The sequence below is a fragment of the Pristis pectinata genome, chromosome 3 (assembly GCF_009764475.1).
Source record: "Pristis pectinata isolate sPriPec2 chromosome 3, sPriPec2.1.pri, whole genome shotgun sequence".
In the NCBI taxonomy this organism is placed as follows: domain Eukaryota; kingdom Metazoa; phylum Chordata; class Chondrichthyes; order Rhinopristiformes; family Pristidae; genus Pristis; species Pristis pectinata.
Genome location: NC_067407.1, coordinates 5935387 through 5954423, shown reverse-complemented (window position 1 = coordinate 5954423; position 19037 = coordinate 5935387). Strand labels below are relative to the sequence as shown.

At 47.5% G+C, this 19037-nt stretch overlaps 1 protein-coding gene across 6 annotated transcripts in view; it reads left to right on the top strand.

Annotated features, from left to right (window-relative positions):
* The window catches only part of adgrl2a (adhesion G protein-coupled receptor L2a), a 775507-nt gene that overhangs the window by 668994 nt on the left and 87476 nt on the right, over positions 1 to 19037 (top strand). For all 6 annotated transcript variants that reach the window (XM_052010661.1, XM_052010657.1, XM_052010658.1 and 3 more), the window contains 2 exons: positions 2960 to 3259; positions 18563 to 18666. In XM_052010661.1, the coding sequence (XP_051866621.1) occupies positions 2960 to 3259; positions 18563 to 18666 (404 nt within the window). The remainder of the gene's footprint in view (positions 1 to 2959; positions 3260 to 18562; positions 18667 to 19037) is intronic.

Below are 19037 nucleotides of genomic sequence, written 5' to 3'. Positions count from 1 at the left end.
TCGGGTCAGGACCCTTCTTCGGGACTGAAGATAGGAAAAGGGGAAGCCCAATATATAGGGAGGGAAAAGCAGAGCAGTGATAGGTGGACAAAAGAGGGGATAGAAACGGGCAGTCCTAGGTTGCGGGACTATCATGTTGGTAGCTGTGGGGGCGGGGGGGGGGGGGGCGATCGCCTGAGGTGATGAGGTCAGTGATGGTGTGGGAGATAATGTCTTGGTGGTCCTCAGTGGAGTAATGGTTCAGGGGTAGGTAGGAGGAAGTACCGTAGACTCTGGAATACCCTCCTAGAACATCCACACTCCTCTCTCCTCCTCTGCACCATGCTCCACCTTCCTCTCCTATCAGGTTCCATCACCTGAAGCCCGTTGTCACCTCCACCTATCACCTCCCAGCCTCTATTTCCACTCCCCTCTCTCCCATCTGGCCATTACCCCTCCTCACCTGGATCCACCTATCGCCTGCCAGCTCTTGCTCCAGCCCCTCCCTCCACCTCTCTATACTGGCCATCTCCCCTCTTTCAGTCCAAATGAAGGGTCTTGACCTGAAATGTCAACTGTCCATTTCCCTCCACGGATGCTGCCTGACCCGCCGAGATTTTGCTCCAGGTTCCAGCATCTGCAGGTCCCTTGTGCTTCCCATCTTTTGAAAGCCTCTCTCTTTAACCAAGCTTTTAGTCCTGTGGCTTGGCACCAAATTTAGTTTGGAATTCTGCTGTGAGACTTTGCTGTATTAATGTTGGTGAGGGAGATTGCAGTGATAGGGGAAAGGAAGTAGAGGGCTTGAAGGTTCGTGTTACTGTGATGAAGCAGATCAGGGATTGGGGAAATGACCTTGTGTGAATTACAAGTTTTGGATGAGTTCACTTTAAGAAGTATGTTCCTGAAAGCCAAGGAATGCACTGACTGTGAGAGAATATAGCTCTTTGGAAATTTAGCAGACTTATTTTCATGCTTCAGTGACTGTGGGAGGAGGGGGTTTTATAAGATGTTCACATTCATTATTTTTTTGTAAATCTCTGCATTAAGTTACTGAAACATGATGGAAATTGAAAGCTTCTTGAGTGTTGAATGTTTCCCAAACACCCCTCAATTTTCTCATTTGCTTATTGCCAGCTAAAAAAAGAATTCCAATGACTGTTTTGATCCACGTTCAACGAGATAAAATGCATGCAGTGGCTGAGAGCTGGAAAAAAACGGTGCATGTCATAATCCCTTTACTGCAGAAAGCAAACTAACCCTTGGATACGGCTCTAACCTCATATCTGTGTGTGTTTGCGAATCGAGTTGTGTAGATTGTAACTAAAGGACATGAAGGATGTGATTCGATCAGGAGAAAGTGTTTCCTCTGGTGGGAGAGAGGGCAAGGGAAGGGGAAAGAGCCTTAACGTTAGCGTCAGCGTCAGCAAGAAATGGATGATGTAAGCAAAGTCCCTCACACTGAGGGTGGACCGAGTTCAGAACTTTGTCCCTCGGAGTGCTGGAAGTGAAATAAATATGGGTGAGGAATGTAGGTGGCACGGTAAGTCAGTTAGTGAGTGACATGGGGACAGTGAAGAAGGTTATTTAAGATTACCGTGGGATCTAGATCAACTGGGCCAGTGGGTCGAGGAATGGAGATGGAGTTTAATTCAAATAAATGCGAGGTCTCTCTGTTCTACAACGTTCTTCAGGACAGGACTTACACAGTACATGGTCAGGCCCCAGGGAGTGTTGTAGAACAGAGAGACCTAAAGGGTGCAGGTACGTCCGTCCTTCAAAGTAGCGACACAGGTAGACAGGGTGGTGTAGAAGACGATTGGCATGCTTGCCTTCTATTGATCAGGATATCAAGCACAGAAGTTGGGACGTCATGTTACAGCTGTACGAGACATTGGTAAGGCCACATTTGAAGTTCTGCGTACAGTTCTGGTCGCCCTGTTACAGGAAGGATGTCATTAAACTGAAAAGGGTGCAAAAAAGATTTACGAGGGTGTTACCAGGACTGGAAGGTTTGGGTTACAATGAGAGACCGGATAGGCTATGAAGCTTTTCCCTGGAGTGTCGGAGGCTGAAGGGTGACCTTATGGAGGTTTATAAAATCATGAGGGGCACAGAGAAGGTGAATAGCCACAGAATTTTCCCCAGGGTAGGGGAGTGCTAAAGTGAGGTGAAAGATTTAAAGGGGACATGAGTCGAGAGTTCATGCACTTAAGGTGAGGGGGGAACATTTAAAGATGTGTGGGGTGAGTTTTTTGCACAGAGAGTGGTGGGTGCCTGGAACGGGCTGCCAGGGGTGGTGGTGGAGGCAGATACGATGGTGGCATTTAAGAGGCTGTTAGATAGACACATCAGGGAATGGAGGAATATGGATCATGTGCATGCAGAAGAGATTTAGTTTGATTTGGCACTGTGTTCGGCACAGACATCGTGGGCTGAAGGTCCTGTTCCTGTGCTGTAGTGTTCTATGGGAGGTGAGGGGCAATTTCTTCACACAGAGGGTTGTACGTATGTTGAATGAGCTGCCAGAGGAAGTGGTTGAGGCAGGTACATTAACAACATTTAAAAGATACTTGGACAGGTACACGGATAGGAAAGGTTCAGAGGGATATATGGAATTAGCTTAGATGGGAACCTTGGTCGCATGGACCAGTTGGGCCGAAGGGTCTGTTTCCGTGCTGTTATGACTCTGAGCTGGACAATGAGCAGGGGTCTGAGGGGATGTGAGGGGCAACTTCCTCACACAGAGGGTGGTCAGTATATGGAACGAGCTGCCAGAGGAATTGGCTGAGGCAGGTACATTAACAACATTTAAAAGGCATTTGGACAGGTACATTGATAGGAAAAGTTTAGAGGGATATGGGCCAAACACAGGAAAATGGGAGTAGGGCAGGTGGGCAACTTGGTCGGCATGGACGGGTTGGGCCGAATGGCTTGTTTCGTGGCCGTGTCCTTTGCGCCAATGTGTGGATTTACCTTGCAGTGCCAACCACAGTGGAAACGACGTCTCTAGGGGTGACGAGCGCCAGGACCACGGCCGCGAGCACGACAACGACCGCCGCTGAGAGAGCCCTGGCCACCACAACCCTGGTGGCGGGCGCCAAGGAGGGCAGCCAGGGGCCCAGGCCGGGCCCCCGTGACACAGGCACCAAGCCGCCGCCGGTCTCCAACTTCTTCCCCCTCCCCGAGAGGTTCTGTGAGGCAACGGAAGCCAGGGGGATAGGTTGGCCTCGGAGCCAGAGAGGTTCAATGGTGGAGCGTCCCTGCCCCAAAGGCACACGAGGTAAGAACATGAGAAATCGGAGCAGGAGGAGGCCATACGGCCCGTCGAGTCTGCCCCACCATTCACTAAGATCATTGCTGATCTGGCCGTGGACTCAGATCCACCTACCTGCCTTTTCCCCATAACCCTTAATTCCCCTACTATGCAAACATCTATCTAACTATGTCTTAAATATATTTAATGAGGTAGGCTCTACTGCTACCCTGGGCTAGAATCCCACAGATTTACTACTCTCTGGGAAAAGCAGTTCCTCCTCATCTCCATCCCAAATCTATTCCCCCGAATCTTGAGGCTATGTCCCCTAGTTCTAGTCTCACCTACCAGTGGAAACAACCTTTCTGCCTCTATCCTTTTCATAATTTTATATGTTTCTATAAGATCCTCTCTCATTCTTCTGAATTCCAGCGAGTATAGTCCCAGGTGACTTAATCTCTCCTCATAGGTTAACCCCCTCATCTCCGGAATCAACTTGGTGAACTTCCTCTGCGCCACCTCCAAAGCCAGTATATCTGACCCATTCAAACTAATCCTGCACTGACCCATTTCACTTTAGGGCAGGCGCAGTAGTGTAGCAGTTAGTATAAGGCTATTATAGCGCCAGCGACCCGTGTTCAATTCCGGCCGCTATCTGTAAGGAGTTTGTACGTTCTCCCCGTGTCTGTGTGGGTTTCCTCCGGGTGCTCTGGTTTCCTCCCACATTCCAAAGGCTTATGGGTTAGGAAGTTGTGGGCGTGCTATGTTGGCGCCAGAAGCGTGGCAACACTTGTGGGCTGTCCCCAGAGCACTCTATGCAAAAGATGCATTTCACTGTGTGCTTCGATGTACATGTGACCAATAAAGATATCTAAATCTAAATCTATTTTAAATATATTTAATGAGGTAGACTCTACTGCTTCCCCAAGCAGAGAATTCTACAGATTTACTTCTCTCTGGGAAAAGCAGTTTCTCCTCATCTCCGTCCTAAATCTATTTCCTCAAATCTTGAGGCTATGTCCCCTGGTTCTAGTCTCACCTACCAGTGAAAACAACCTTCCTGCCTCTATCTTATCTATCCCTTTCTATAAGATCCCCTCTCATTCTTCTGAATTCCAGCGAGTGTTGTCCCAGTACTCTCTCCTCATAGGCTAACCCCCTCATCACTGGAATCAACCTGGTGAACCTCCTCTGCACCGCCTCCAAAGCCAGTATATCTTTCCTCAAGTAAGGAGACCAGAACTGCACGCAGTACTCCAGGTGCGGCCTCACCAGTACCCTGTAGAGTTGCAGCATAACCTCCCTGCTCTTAAATTTGTTGGCGCGGAACCGTAAGACGGTCAGCGGGAAATGTCCGCGAGTTGGGGTGTCAAATGGCTGGGCAGACAACTCCTCATTCTACCATAGATCATCCTCAACTCGTTCGAAGAAAGGACTTGCATTTACATGGCATTCTCTGGGACCCCTCACTCTTTTAGCCAATACTTTCTGAAATCCGCTGTTAGACTATGTTCTAAATGGGGAGAGAATTCAGAAATCAGAGGTGCAAAGGGTCTTGAGAGTCCTAGTTCAGGATTCCCTTGAAGGTTAACTTGCAGATTGTCGGTGGTGAGGAAGGCAAATGCAGTGTCAGTATTCATTTCGCGAGGTCTACAATATAAATGCAAGAATGTACTGCTGAGGCTTTATAAAGCATTGGTCAACTGCATTTGGAGTATTGTGGGCAATTTTGGGCCCCGTTTCTGTGTAGGTCTTGGAGAGGGTCCAGAGGAGCTTCACAAGAATGATCCCGGGAATGAAAGGATTAACATGTGAGGATTAACACACACAAAATGCTGGTCAGGCAGGATCTGTGGACAGAAATGAGCAGTTGATGTTTTGGACCGAGACCCAAAGGATTGGATCCTAATGAAGAAGCAAGGAGCAATCCTCCATATTGAAGGATTCCCAATTCTGATGAAGGGGCTCGGCCCGAAACATTGACTGTCTACTTCCCTCCATAGATGCTGCCCGACCTGCTGAGTTCCTTCAGCATTTGGTACATTGCTCCACATTTCCAGCATCTGCAGTCTCTCTTGTGTCTCCAACATATGAGGAGCGTTTGATGTCTCTGGGCTTGTACTCAATGGAGTTCATAAGGATGGGGGGGATATCATTGAAACCTACCAGATACTGAAAGACCTGGATAGAGCAGATGTGGAGAGGATGTTTCCAGGAGTGGGAGCGTCTAAGATCCGAGGGCACAGCCTCAGAATAAAGGGTCGTCCCTTTAAAACTGAGATGCGGAGGAATTTCTTCAGCCAGGGGGTGGTGAACCTATGGAATTCATTGCCCCAGGGGGCTGTGGAGGCCTAGTCATTGGGTGTGTTTAGGGCGGAGGTTGATAGGTTCTTGATTGAAGGGTTACAGGGAGAAGGTGGGATAATGGTGTTGAGAGGAAAAAAAATCAGCCATGATTGAATGGCGCAGCAGACTCGATGGGCCGAATGGTCTAATTCTGCTCCTATATCTCTATCTTATCTTATAATGTGGAGGCATTTTATACTCAGGAAGAACCCACAAATTGTGATGTGCTGATGACTAGATCATTCTTGTTTGAGAAGGATTGACGTAAGGCCAGGACACTGCGAATAATTCTGCTGTTCCTCTCAGAAGTAATAAGCCAGGGAAGTCTCCCCCCATACAGAACAGAGATGGGTTTTCCTGGTCCTCGCCCACCAGCCCACCAACTGCTGCGTACTCCAGTCCTTTATATCAGCCCAACGGTTCCTGGGTCTCCCTCCCAAACCGCCACATCTCTTTCCTCCTTTTAGCTTTTACCATCCACATAGAACGTAGAACAGTACAGCGCAGGAACAGGCCCTTCGGCCCACAGTGTTGTGCCGAACTAATTAAGCTAATGATGCCTAATTACTCCAATCCCTTCTGCCTACGCAATGTCCATATCCCTCCATTCTCTGCACATCCATGTGCCTATCTCAGAGCCTCTTAAATACCTCTATTGTATCTGCCTCCACTACAAGCCCTGGCAACGCATTCCAGGTACCCGCCACTCTCTGCGTAAGAAACTTGCCCCACACAGCTCCTTCAAACATTCCCCCTCTCACCTTAAGTGCATGAACTCTCGACTCATATCTCCTTTAAATCCTTCACCTCTCACTTTAGCACTCCCCTACCCTGGGGAAAGTTCTGTGGCTATTCACCTTCTCTGTGCCCCTTATGATTTTATAAACCTCCATAAGGTCACCCTTCAGCCTCCAATGCTCCAGAGAAAAGCTTCATAGCCTATCCGGCCTCTCCTTATAACCCAAACCCTCCAGTCCTGGTAACACCCTCGTAAATGCATGTCCTCTAATATTTCGACCCTGGGAAATGATGCTATCAATGCCTTTGAACCATATTATTTAGGGTCTCATTTGAAGGCTGGCACCTTTGACAACACCTTCAAGTTTCAGCTTGGATTATTATGCTAGATAAGATATCTTTATTAGTCACATGTACTGTATATTGAAACACACAGTGAAATGCATCTTTTGGGTAGAGTGTTCTGGGGGCAGCCCACAAGTGTCGCCATGTTTCCGGCGCCAACGTAGCACGCCCACAACTTCCTAACCCGTACGTTTTTTTTGGAATGTGGGAGGAAACTGGAACACCCGGAGGAAACCCACGCAGACGCGGGGAGAACGTACAACCTCCTCACAGACAGCGGCCAGAATTGAACCCGGGTCGCTGGGGCTGTAAAGTGTTACGCTAACCGCTGCACTACCCGTGCCTGCCCTCTGGAGTGGAATTTGAACCTCCAACCCTTTTTGACTGGTACTTGCTCAGTTAGAAAGCTCTTTGTTCATTCCAGGAGAATCAAAATGGAGCATCCTTTACTGACGATGCAAGATACATTCACAATAAAGTGTTGCTCTCGTAATTCTTAGCACTGCTGGGCCTGCAAGAGATGGAGTCATGTTCAAATGTTGAAGGAGCAACAATACTGCACATTCCACTGCGTTGACCTTTCATTTGCTTCACACATGAAGGCTGGTGACTGGTTTGTAGTAAACACAGTGGTGTACCAAAGATTTAATCCCAATGAGAAACTCCATGAATAGGAAATAGGAGTCCAGAAGCAAATAAAGGTAATTAAATTGGACCACTCTGGAGAGGACCTTTAAACAGCCATTTTAAATATGGAAGAATCAGAATCAAAATCAGGTTTATTATCACTGACTTGTATGTCATTAAATTTGTTGTTTTGCAGCAGCAGTACAGTGCAAAGACCTAAAATTATAAAATAAATAAATAGTGCAAAAAAAAGGAATAACGAGGTAGTGTTCATGGGTTCATGGACCGTTCAGAAATCTGATGGCGGAGGGGAAGAAGCTGTTATTGAATTGCTGAGTGTGAGTCTTCAGGCTCCTGTACCTCCTCCCCGATGGTAGTAACGAGAAGAGGGCATCTCCCGGATGGTGAGGGCCCTTGGAATTAGATGCCGCCTTCTTGAGGCACCACCTCTTGAAGATGTCCTCAGTGGTGGGGACGGTTATGCCCATGATGGAGCTGACTGAGTCTACAACCCTCTGCAGCCTCTTGCGATCCTGTGCGTTGGAGGCTCCATCCCAGGCGGTGATGCAACCAGTCTGAATGCTCTCCACCGTACATCTGCAGAAATCTGTAAGTGTCTTTGGTGACAGACCAAATCTCCTCAAACTCCTAATGGAGTAAAGCCACTGGCGTGCCGCCTTCGTGATTACATCAATGTGTTGGGCCCAGGATAGATCCTCTGAGGTGTTGACGCCCAGGAACTTGAAGCTGTTCACCCTTTCCACCGCTGACCCCTCAGTGAGGACCGAGAAGTATCTAGATGAAGGTTTGAATGGATAAGGCACAGAACACTACAGGCAAAATGATGAAGATGAGACCAGTATAGCTGGGTAATTAGTTAGGCATGGACACGATGGGCTGAAAGGTCAGATTGGGTGCTGTGCATCTCGATAAAATGCAGGTATAGTTGCCTATGTCCATGTGCATAATACTTATCACAGTGGGTAAGACTAAGAGGTCCTGCCCCTGTCCTTACTGATACCCTGCCCCAACACTGGACTGGTACCTGAAGGAGGGGAGATGTTGGTTGTTAAGAGAGCCAATGGTTGGGACTTCTCACTTCAGGGCTGACAGCGCACCTGCAAGGAAGGAGCGGAGGAGAACCAGAAAATGGTGGGACATGGAGTGAGTGGCAGCGACCTGAAAGGAAGAAATGTGGTTGCATGGGTCCCGGACAGCTGAAGGAGCACTGCGCTCAGTTCTGGTCACTACAGGAAGGATGTGGAAGCCATAGAAAGGGTGCAGAGGAGATTTATAAGGATGCTGCCTGGAATGCGGAGCATTCCTTATGAAAGCAGGTTGAGGGAACTCGGCCTTTTGTCCTTGGAGCGACGGAAGATGAGGGGGGACCTGATAGAGGTGTATAAGGTGATGAGAGGTATTGATCGGGTAGATAGTCAGAGGCTTTTCCCCAGGGCTGAATTGGTGGCCACAAGAGGACATGGGTTTAAGGTGCTGGGGAGCAGATATAGAGGAGATGTCACGGGTAAGTTTTTTACTCAGAGAGTGGTGAGTGCATGGAATGGGCTGCCGGAAACGGTGGTGGAGGCGGATACGATAGGGTCTTTCAAGAGACTGTTAGATAGGTACAGGGAGCTGAGTAAAATAGAGGGCTATGGGTAAGCCTAGTAATCTTTAGGGTAGGGACAAGTTCGGCACAGCTTTGTGGGCCGAAGGGCCTGAATTGTGCTGTAATTGTTCTATGTTTCTATGAAGGTGTGGCGGACAATGGAGAGGACAAAGGATGGAAGGAACGGGGGGGTGGTTGGGTGGTGCACTGGTTGCCAGAATCATGGGGCTCTTGGAGGGCTGGAGGAGATTACAGAGAAGGGAAAGGTCGAGGTCCTGAGAGGTATGAGGCAGGCAGTTGGACCCAGACTATCGTTTCGATGATTAAGCTCGTAATGAATCCACATTGCCCCTAATTTGGGTGTTTGACATTGCTGAGCATAACGGTGATGAGACCAATTAGGAGGCTCCTGTTGTGAGATCTCCCCAGAACCTTGAAGTCGAAGGCTCATCTCGCACCTGCCTATCGCACTGAAGCAAAGCCAGAGCCACCTCCCCTGACTCCTTGCTTTATCATCTGTACCTACTGCATGGCTCCCTGCCTCCCCCAGTCGATCCAGTCTATGCTCCTTGTGTTCAGGAACGTAGATCATTTCGCATTGTTAACAGACCTGCCTTCTTTCTCCCTCAGGTCTGGCACCCTTGCTGCCTAGACTGGTAATGCACAGGAGGAGCCCAGGAAACCTACCATGGTTCAACCTGAGTATTGTTCCCCCAAGACTTACTGCTTTTATTTTCCCCTTCACTTAATTATCCGATTCCCTTCTGTAAGACAAGTTACCATTGGCTCTTTCCCTTACAGTATCCCAACTCAGCGTGCAATGAAATCCCTCGTACCCACCCTCGATTCATGGAACATAGAACGTCAAACAGTACAGCACGGGAACAGGCCCTTCGGCCCACGATATCTGTGCCGAACATGACACCAAATTAAACTAAATCCCTTCTGCCTGCACATGATCCACATCCCTCCATTCCCTGCACATTCATGTGTCTGTCCGACAGCCACTTAAACACCACCCCTGGCAGCCCATTCCAGGCACCCACCACCCTCCGTGTAAAAACCTCACCCCACACATTTCCCTTAAACTTTCCCCCTCAACTGCATGTCTAGAGGAATCACAGATTCCCACAGATCACTTACTAATTCCCAGGACGTGCACATCCGGGAAACTCTGCGGGAGGGTATTGGTTTTTATTTTTCATCGTTGATGAACTGGCTCCTTTTACATCCATTGCTGAGCATTTGAACCAGGCTGTGCCTTGCATGGGGAGTGGGGAGAGGAAGAGGAGGTTCAGACTCCGTTGGAGCCCCTTTTGAAGAAAGCTGGAGCAACCCAGTTAAGATTTGTCCCCACTCCGATGGAGAGAGAAACTATGCTGATGTCAGTTACTGTGCCGACGGAGCGGTCAGGAGGTTGCCAAAGGGTGGTGCAGAAAGCCTTTGACACACTTCCCCTCATCAGTCAGGGCACTGAGTACAGGAATCAGGAGGTTATGTCACAACATGACCACACTTGGGAGTATTGGGTGCAGTTCTGGTCGCCCAGCTATCCAAAGGATGTCATTGAGCTGGAGAGAGTGCAGAAAAGATTTACGAGGATGTTACCAGGACTGGAGGACTTGAGTGCTAATGATAGACTGGATAGGCTTGGACTGTTTTCCCTGGAACGTAGGAAGCTGAGGGGAGTAGAAGGGTATAAGATCATGAGACGCAGAGATGAGGTGGATGGTCACAGCCTTTTCACCAGGGGAGGGGAGTCGAACACTAGAGGGCATAGGTTTAAGGTGAGAGAGGACCTGAGGGGTAGGTTTTTCACACAGAGGGTGGTAGGTGTATGGAATGAGATGGCAGAGGTAGAGCCAGGTACATTTACAACATTTAAAAGACAATTGGACAGGTACATGGATAGGAAAGGGTGAGAGGGACATGGGCCAAATGCGGGCCAATGGGACGAGCACAGCTGGAGACACAAGAGACCGCAGATGCTGCAGTCTGGAGCAACAAACCATCTGCTGGAAGAACTCAGAGGGTCGAGCAGCATCTGTGGGAGGAAAGGAACTGTCGGCATTTCAGGTGGGAACCCTGCATCAGGACTAGCTCAGGTGGATATCTTGGTTGCCATGGACGAGTTGGGGGTGAAGGGCTTGTTTCTGTGCCGGATGACTCTATGACTCTAAGTGTAATCTCCTCCCTGGTCCCCATTGCATCGTCTTCCCCACCCCCCAACTACACCTCTCTCTGAAACTTTTTTTTGTATATAAACGTTTATTAACTAAAATCTCTACAAAAGACAACCAGTGTCAAGACATTACAACTAATGCAGAAGAGGAGAAAAGAAACTAAGTATTTACATCACTACAGCTAAATAATGCAAACTAAACACCCACAAAATACACACGCAACACAGCAGAGAAAAACAACCGCTAAACGCAACGCACCCTCTCCAAAACTTAACGAGTGCTGTCACTTTGGCAGTCGGCAAGGAACCTCTTCAAAGCAGTGGACATCTCCCCCTCCCCGAGAAGAGTCCTTCAAAACAGGCTGCTGCTTTGGCAAGACGTAATTAATTACAGACCCACATATCAGAGAGGCTCTCTGTGTCTTTTCCTCCTCCTTTTCCCTATAGAAGCCAGAAGTTCTTGGCACGTGCTGTATTTTGCATTATCCATCCCACCGTGAAGGGTTTTGCAGTGGAGTTAAAACCCTGTCCAGCACTGCCACAGATTATTGAAAAGCTCAGAGCATGGTTGACTCCTGCACTGGAGTTAATTGGATCCATCCCCTAATAATCAGCTAGCTTGGAGTTTTAGTTCCCCAAGGGGTAATCATTATTCACTGTGTTAAGCCACGACTGGGAGAATCTGTGGTATTAACCATGTTGTCAAGTGCTATATCGGTCAGTGATACTGTCTATTAGCATTGAATGCTGGATTAACCCATCTGCCAATTTATGACACACATTGGATTGGTAGCAATCCTTTTTTCTTCCCTGTTCATTCAATTTCTTTGAACAGAGGTCAGTGAATCTCTGGAGTTATCTATCCAAGGGGGTTGTGGAGGCTAGATCGTTGGAGGTACTTGTTATCCCTCAGTGACAGACCTCATCTTGTTGCCCTCATGGTCCTACAAACAATCTGGAGGAACTCAGCGGGTCGAGCAGCATCTGTGGGAGGGAAGGAATTGTCGACGTTTCGGGGTCGGAGCCCTGGAACAGATGCTGCTCGACCCACCGAGTTCCTCCAGCGGATTGTTTGTTGCTTCAGTAACTGCAGTCACGTGTGTTTCTCACAGTTTTCACTCTCTCAGTTCTCTCTGCCTCTGTGACATGGTCCCCTCTCATCTTGTGGATTCGGATTTTGACTTCACCGTGTTTACTCAGAGATGACCTTCTCCTTATCTCGGTGACTTGATTCCTGCTCTCTCTCAAACTCGTTTTCTTTTCTCTTGTTTTCACTCTCTCCATCATTCCCACTCATTCTGGTAACCCTGGTTCCCTCTCTTGGAATGGTATGGCACGGTAGCATAGTGGTTAGCATAACACTATTACAGCGCCAGTGACCCGGGTTCAATTCCCGCCGCTGTTTGTACATTCTCCCCGTGTCTGCGTGGGTTTCCTCCGGGTGAAACATAGAAACATAGAAAACCTACAGCACAATTCAGGCCTTTCGGCCCACAAAGCTGTGCCGAACATGTCCCTACCCTAGAAATTACTAGGCTTACCCATAGCCCTCTATTTTTCTCAGCTCCATGTACCTATCCAAAAGTCTCTTAAAAGACCCTATCGTATCCTCCTCCACCACCGTTGCTGGCAGCACATTCCACACACTCACCACTCTCTGAGTAAAAAACTTACCCCTGACATCTCCTCTGTACCTACTCCCCAGCACCTTAAACCTGTGTCCTCTTGTGGCCACCATTTCAGCCCTGGGGAAAAGCCTCTTGACTATCCACCCAATCAATGCCTCTCATCATCTTATACACCTCTATTAGGTCCCCCCTCATCCTCCATTGCTCCAAGGAGAAAAGGCCGAGTTCCCTCAACCTGCTTTCATAAGGCATGCTCCGCATTCCAGGCAGCATCCTTGTAAATCTCCTCTGCACCCTCTCTATGGCTTCCACATCCTTCCCGTAGTGAGGAGACCAGAACTGAGCACAATACTCCAAGTGGGGTCTGACCAGGGTCCTATATAGCTGCAACAATACCTCTCGGCTCCTAAACTCAATTCCACGATTGATGAAGGACAATACACCATATGCCTTCTTAACCACAGAGTCAGCCTGAGCAGCTGCTTTGAGCATCCTATGGACTCAGACCCCAAGATCCCTCTGATCCTCCACACTGCCAAGAGTCCTACCATTAATACTATATTCTGCCATCATATTTGACCCACCAAAATGAACCACTTCACACTTATCTGGGTTGAACTGCATCTGCCACTTCTCAGCTCAACTTTGTATCCTATCTATGTCCAGCTGTAACCTCTGACAGCCCTCTATACTATCCACAACACCCCCAACCTTCGTGTCATCCTCAAACTTACTAACCTATCCCTCCACTTCCTCATCCAGGTCGTTTATAAAAATCACGAAGAGTAAAGGTCCCAGAACAGATCCCTGAGTTACACCACTGGTCATCGACCTCCATGCAGAATATGACCCTTCAACAACCAATCTTTGCCTTCTGTGGGCCAGCCAGTTCTGGACCCACAATGCAACATCTCCTTGCATCCCATGCCTCCTTACTTTCTCAATAAGCCTTGCATGGGGTACCTTATCAAATGCCTTGCTAAAATCATATACACTACATCTACTACTCTCCCTTCATCGATGTGTTTAGTCACATCCTCAAAAAATTCAATCAGGCTCGTAAGGCAGGACCTGCCCTTGACAAAGCCATGCTGACTATTCGTAATCATATTATACCCCTCCAAATGTTCATAAATCCTGCCTCTCAGGATCTTCTCCATCAGCTTACCAACCACTGAGGTAAGACTCACTGGTCTATAATTTCCTGGGCTATCCTTACTCCCTTTCTTGAATAAGGGAACAACATCCGCAACCCTCCAATCTTCTGGAACCTCTCCCGTCTCCATCGATGATGCAAAGATCATCATCAGAGGGTCCGTAATCTCTTCCCTCGCCTCCCACAGCAGCCTGGGATACATCTCATCCGGTCCTGGAAATTTATACAACTTGATGCTTTCCAAAAGTTTCAGCACCTCCTCTTTCCTAATATCTACATGCTCAAGCTTTTCAGCCCGCTGCAAGTCCCCACTACAATCTCCTAGATCTGCTTCCGTAGTGAATACTGATGTAAAGTATTCATTAAGTACCTCAGCTATTTCTTCCGGATCCATACACACTTTCCCACTGCTGCATTTGATAGGCCCTATTCTTTCACATCTTATCCTCTTGTTCTTCACTTACTTGTAGAATGCCTTGGGGTTTTCCTTAATCCCGCCCACCAAGGCCTTCTCATGTCCTCTTCTGGCTCTCCTAATCTCCTTCTTAAGCTCCTTCCTGTTATCCTTATACTCTTCCAGATCTCTAACATTACCTAGCTCTCTGTACCTTTTGTAAGCTTTTCTTTTCATTTTGACGAGATTTATTACAGCCTTTGTACACCACGGTTCCTGTATCCTCTCTTGACTCCCCTGTCTCATTGGAACATGCCTATGCAGAACTCCACACAAATATCCCCTGAATATTTGCCACATTTCTTCTGTACTTTTCCCTGAGAACATCTGTTCCCAGTTTAATCTTCCAATTTCCTGCCTGAGAGCCGCATAATTCCCTTTACTCCAAGTAAACGCCTTTCTAGGAGATAGAATTATGATCACTAATGTGCTCCGGTTTCCTCCCACATTCCAAAGACGTACGGGTTAGGAAGTTGTGGGCATGCTAAGTTGGCGCCGGAGAGTAGCGACACTTGCGGGCTGCCCCCAGCACATTCCCAGTAACGCAAAAAGACACATTTCACTATGTGTTTCAATGTACGTGACTAATAAATATTTATCTATCTATTTATCCATCTACCTATCTATCTTTCTATCTATCTAACTATCAATTTTTGCTCTAACAGTATTCTCTATGACATAGTCCTCTCTTTAGAGGAATGTGGGCAAACACAGGCAAATAGGACTAGCTCAGTTGGGAATCTTGGTCAGCATAGACCAGTTGGGCCGAAAGGCCTGTTTCCATGCGGTATCATTCTGTGACCCTCATTCATTGACTCTCATTTAGTGATCTCTCAGCAGTTTGATTCTCCCTCTCAATGACTTGGTTCTTGCTCTCCCTGTGACTCCGTTCTCACTCTCAGGGTAACGAGGCTCTCGCTTTTACTGTGACTGTTCCTTCAGTGACTTAGTTCTCTTCAACTCAGCTGCTTATGTTTGCTCTCTCGATATCGGCACTCTCTGCTTCTTGTGCTGTCTTTTACTTCATTCCCTCTTGGCCTCTCTGTTCCTGGTGTCTCGCTTTGTCTGTGACTTTTTGTTCTGGCTTGACCACGCTCTCTGTCAGCCTCCAATGCACAGAGAAGACAACCCAAGTTTGTCCAACCTCTCCTTACAGCTCATACCCTCTAATCCAGGCAGCATCCTGGTGAACTTCTTCTGCACCCTCTCCAAAGCCTCCACATCCTTCCCGTAATGGGGCGACCAGAATTGCACACAATGCTCCAAGTGTGGCTTAATCAAAGTTTTATACAGCTGCAACATGACTTCCTGACTCTTGTACTCAGTGCTCCGACTGATGAAGGCAAGCATGCTGTACGCCTTCCTTATCACGGTATCTACTTGCATGGCCTCTTTCAGGGAGCTATGGACTTGGACCCCAAGATCCCTCTGTACATCAGTGCTCCCAAGGATCCTACCATTTACTGTGTACTTGCCTCTTACACTAGACTTCCCAAAAGGCAACATTTCACACTTGCCCAGATTAAATTCCATCGGCCATTTCTCTGCCCATATCTCCAACTGATCTTTATCCTGCTGTATCCTTTGACAGCCTTCTTCAGTCCACCTCCACCGATCTTTGTGTCGTCTGCAAACTTATTAACCTTCCCATCTGCATCTCTCTCTCTCTCTCTCTCTCTCTCATTCTCCCTCTCTCTCGTGTGCGCTCTGTCTCTTGTTCTGTCTTGTTCTCTCTCTCTCTCTCTCTCTCTCTCTCTCCTAATTCCCGCCTGCACCATTTGGGATCCCAGTCTATATTCCAGGTTAATGAGAAAACCAGAAGATGGATTATCAGGATTTCCGAACAATCAAATGCCAGATTATTGGACTTTCACCGTACCTTCCACGGTTGTCGACACAACAACAATCACTTGACTGTCAAAGTAACTAATTGCTTTCTGATAGCGTGCGGCAGCTGTGAGAGGTGTGATGAATGGGAGCCTTTATTTTCAGTGATGCTCAGGAACTGGCATGTCCAACCTCTCCCTACCCCGCTGCAGTTGCCCACCATGATGCATCAGTCACTGCGCTCGTGACCTCATTAACGGACAGCTCAGAAAAAAGTCATATTGCCTGCTTCTGCCTTCCGAAAAACACAACTTTTGCTGCAAAGAAAATTCTAAAAATGAACAGCCCCTGCAAGACTGCATTAAATCCTTGCTTATTAATTCATTTTGTGCTTTTTTTTTGTCAAAATAGTGAGTTTGTGGGATGTCTGTTCATTAAAGTGTTACAACATAAAGTCATAGAGACAGACATCACAGAAATAGCCCCTTTGGTCCACTGCGTTCACTCTTCCCCTTATACCTACCTATACTAGTCCCATATCCCTGCGTTAGGCCCATAGCCTTCTATGCCTTGGTGACTCAAGTGCTTGTCTGGATGCTTTTAAATGTTGTGAGAGTATCTGCCCCCACCACCTCCTCAGACAGTGCGTTCCAGATTCCAACCATTCTCTGTGTGAAAAAAATCCCCTCTCAGATCCCCTCTAATATGACCCTTACTTCTGCCTCTTCTGTTATTATCACGTTTTGCATCTCTTTGTGTAGTACCTCAGTTTGCACTACTTTGTACCATTCCATTGTTTTGCACTCACTGCTGTATTTATTTTTGTATTTATTATTATCACTGTTTTCTCTGTGAGCTTCACACGAGCAAGGAATTTCTTTGCACCCTGGTATATATGACAATAAACTAATCTGAATCTGAAACCTCTCACTTCTCTCCTTAAAGCCTCTTGTCTTAGACACTCCCACCATTGGGAGAAAGGATTTTTACTACCTACCCGATCTATCCCACTCATAATTTTGTATACCTCTATGAAATTACCCCTCAGCCTCCTCCACCCCAGGAAAAACTCTCCTTCTGACTGAGATGTTCCAGTCCATTTTATCATGAATGCTGGGCATTCAACCAAAGACTCAATTTCTGTGGTGCCTATTCTGGCATTCTGAAAGTTTGCAGCCACTTAGATCCTTTCCTGTTGCAATGTAGGAAGGCAGGGTGGTGGGGGGGGGGGGGGGGGGGGGGGGGGGGGGGGGGGGGGGGGGGGGGGGGGGGGGGGGGGCGGGGGGGGAGTGCCAGTTTGTACAAAACAAGCTCCCTCAAGCAGAAATGCAATGAAGAGCACTGACACCTTTGGTGGAAGGAAATCTGTCCTTGCACTGAATGTGATTGCAGACCCACCAAGGTGCTCAACTCCTTTCAAGGGTGATAGGGATTGGCAATACATGCTGGCCTTGTCAGTAGCACCCAGATCCTGAAAAATCAGTCACAGATTAGTCCCCACTGATCATCAAACACCCATTTTTACACTAATCCTACCCTAACCCATGTTATTCTCCCTACATTCTCATCAACTCCCCACTTACCTTACACACCAGATGCAATCTAGAGAGGTAATTGGTTTATTATTGTCACATGTACTGAGATACAGTGAAAAGCTTTTGTTTGCCTGCTATCCAGACAGATCATTCCATACACAAGCACATCGAGGTAGTACAAAGGGAAAAGCAATAGCAGAAGGCAGAATATAGTGTTACAGTGACAGAGAAAGTGTAGTGCAGGTAGACAGATAAAGCCATGACAAAGTAGGTTGAGAGATCAAGAGTTCATCTTTATCGTAGAAGAGGTCCATTCAGCAGTCTTATAACAGCAAGGTAGAAGCTGTCCTTGAGCCTGGTGGTGTGTGTTCTCAGAATCAATGGAGGGGAGGCTGGTTTTCCTGATAGACTGAGCTGTGTTCATAACTCTCTGCAATTTCTTGTGGTTTGGTCAGAGCAGTTGCCATACCAAGCCGTGTTGCATCCAGATAGGATGCTTTCTACGATGCATCTGTAAAAAATGGTGAGGGTCAATGGGGTCATGCCAAATTTCCTTAGCCTTCTGAGGAATTAGAGGCACAAATTAGTCTACCAAATTAGTCAGTGGCCAATTAATCTTTTGGGAAACCCATGCGGTCACAGGAAGAACGTGCAAACTCCATACAGACAGCACCGGAGGCCAGGATTGAAGCTGGTTCACTGGTGCTGTGAGCCCGCAGGTCTATTATCCCCTCATCAGTAAAAAAGAAAGTTAAGGCATTGATTGCTTTGGAAATGAGTCACAGGTAACTGGAATGGCTGAGTCACAAGTCATACACTGTTGTTTTGTTCTTACGTGCACAGGGAGAGTTGTCTAAGGTTTATTTGATATCATCTCTTGCAGGCACTGCCACTTATCTCTGCGTGGTTACCACTGGCATGTGGAACTCGAAGGGTCCAGACCTGAGCAACTGTACTTCGCACTGGGTGAATCAAGTGGCTCAGAAGGTTTGTTTATGTGGTCCCATGTTATCTAAATGCCAGCCAAACAAAATGCTGAGGATTCAGTTTAAAGGGATCTTTGAGTTTTTTCCACTAGTGTGGCTGAAATCAATGTAAAGACTTTTCTAACTGTCTGCACAAATGTTATGGATTTCTGCGTATATCCATATATGCTCCATGTAGTTCAAGAGAAAGTTGATGTCACAGATTTTAAGGATCAGAAGTCCACAGTGGGTTATTATCCTCAGGAACTGGAGGACATTCAGTCCATGTTTGGAGACTGGAAACTGCTGGCAACCAAGCCAAGGCCTGTGAAGAAATGTACATAATTAGTTTCCTTTTGCATGGTGTCATTCGTAATTGGGAATTCAAAGGAT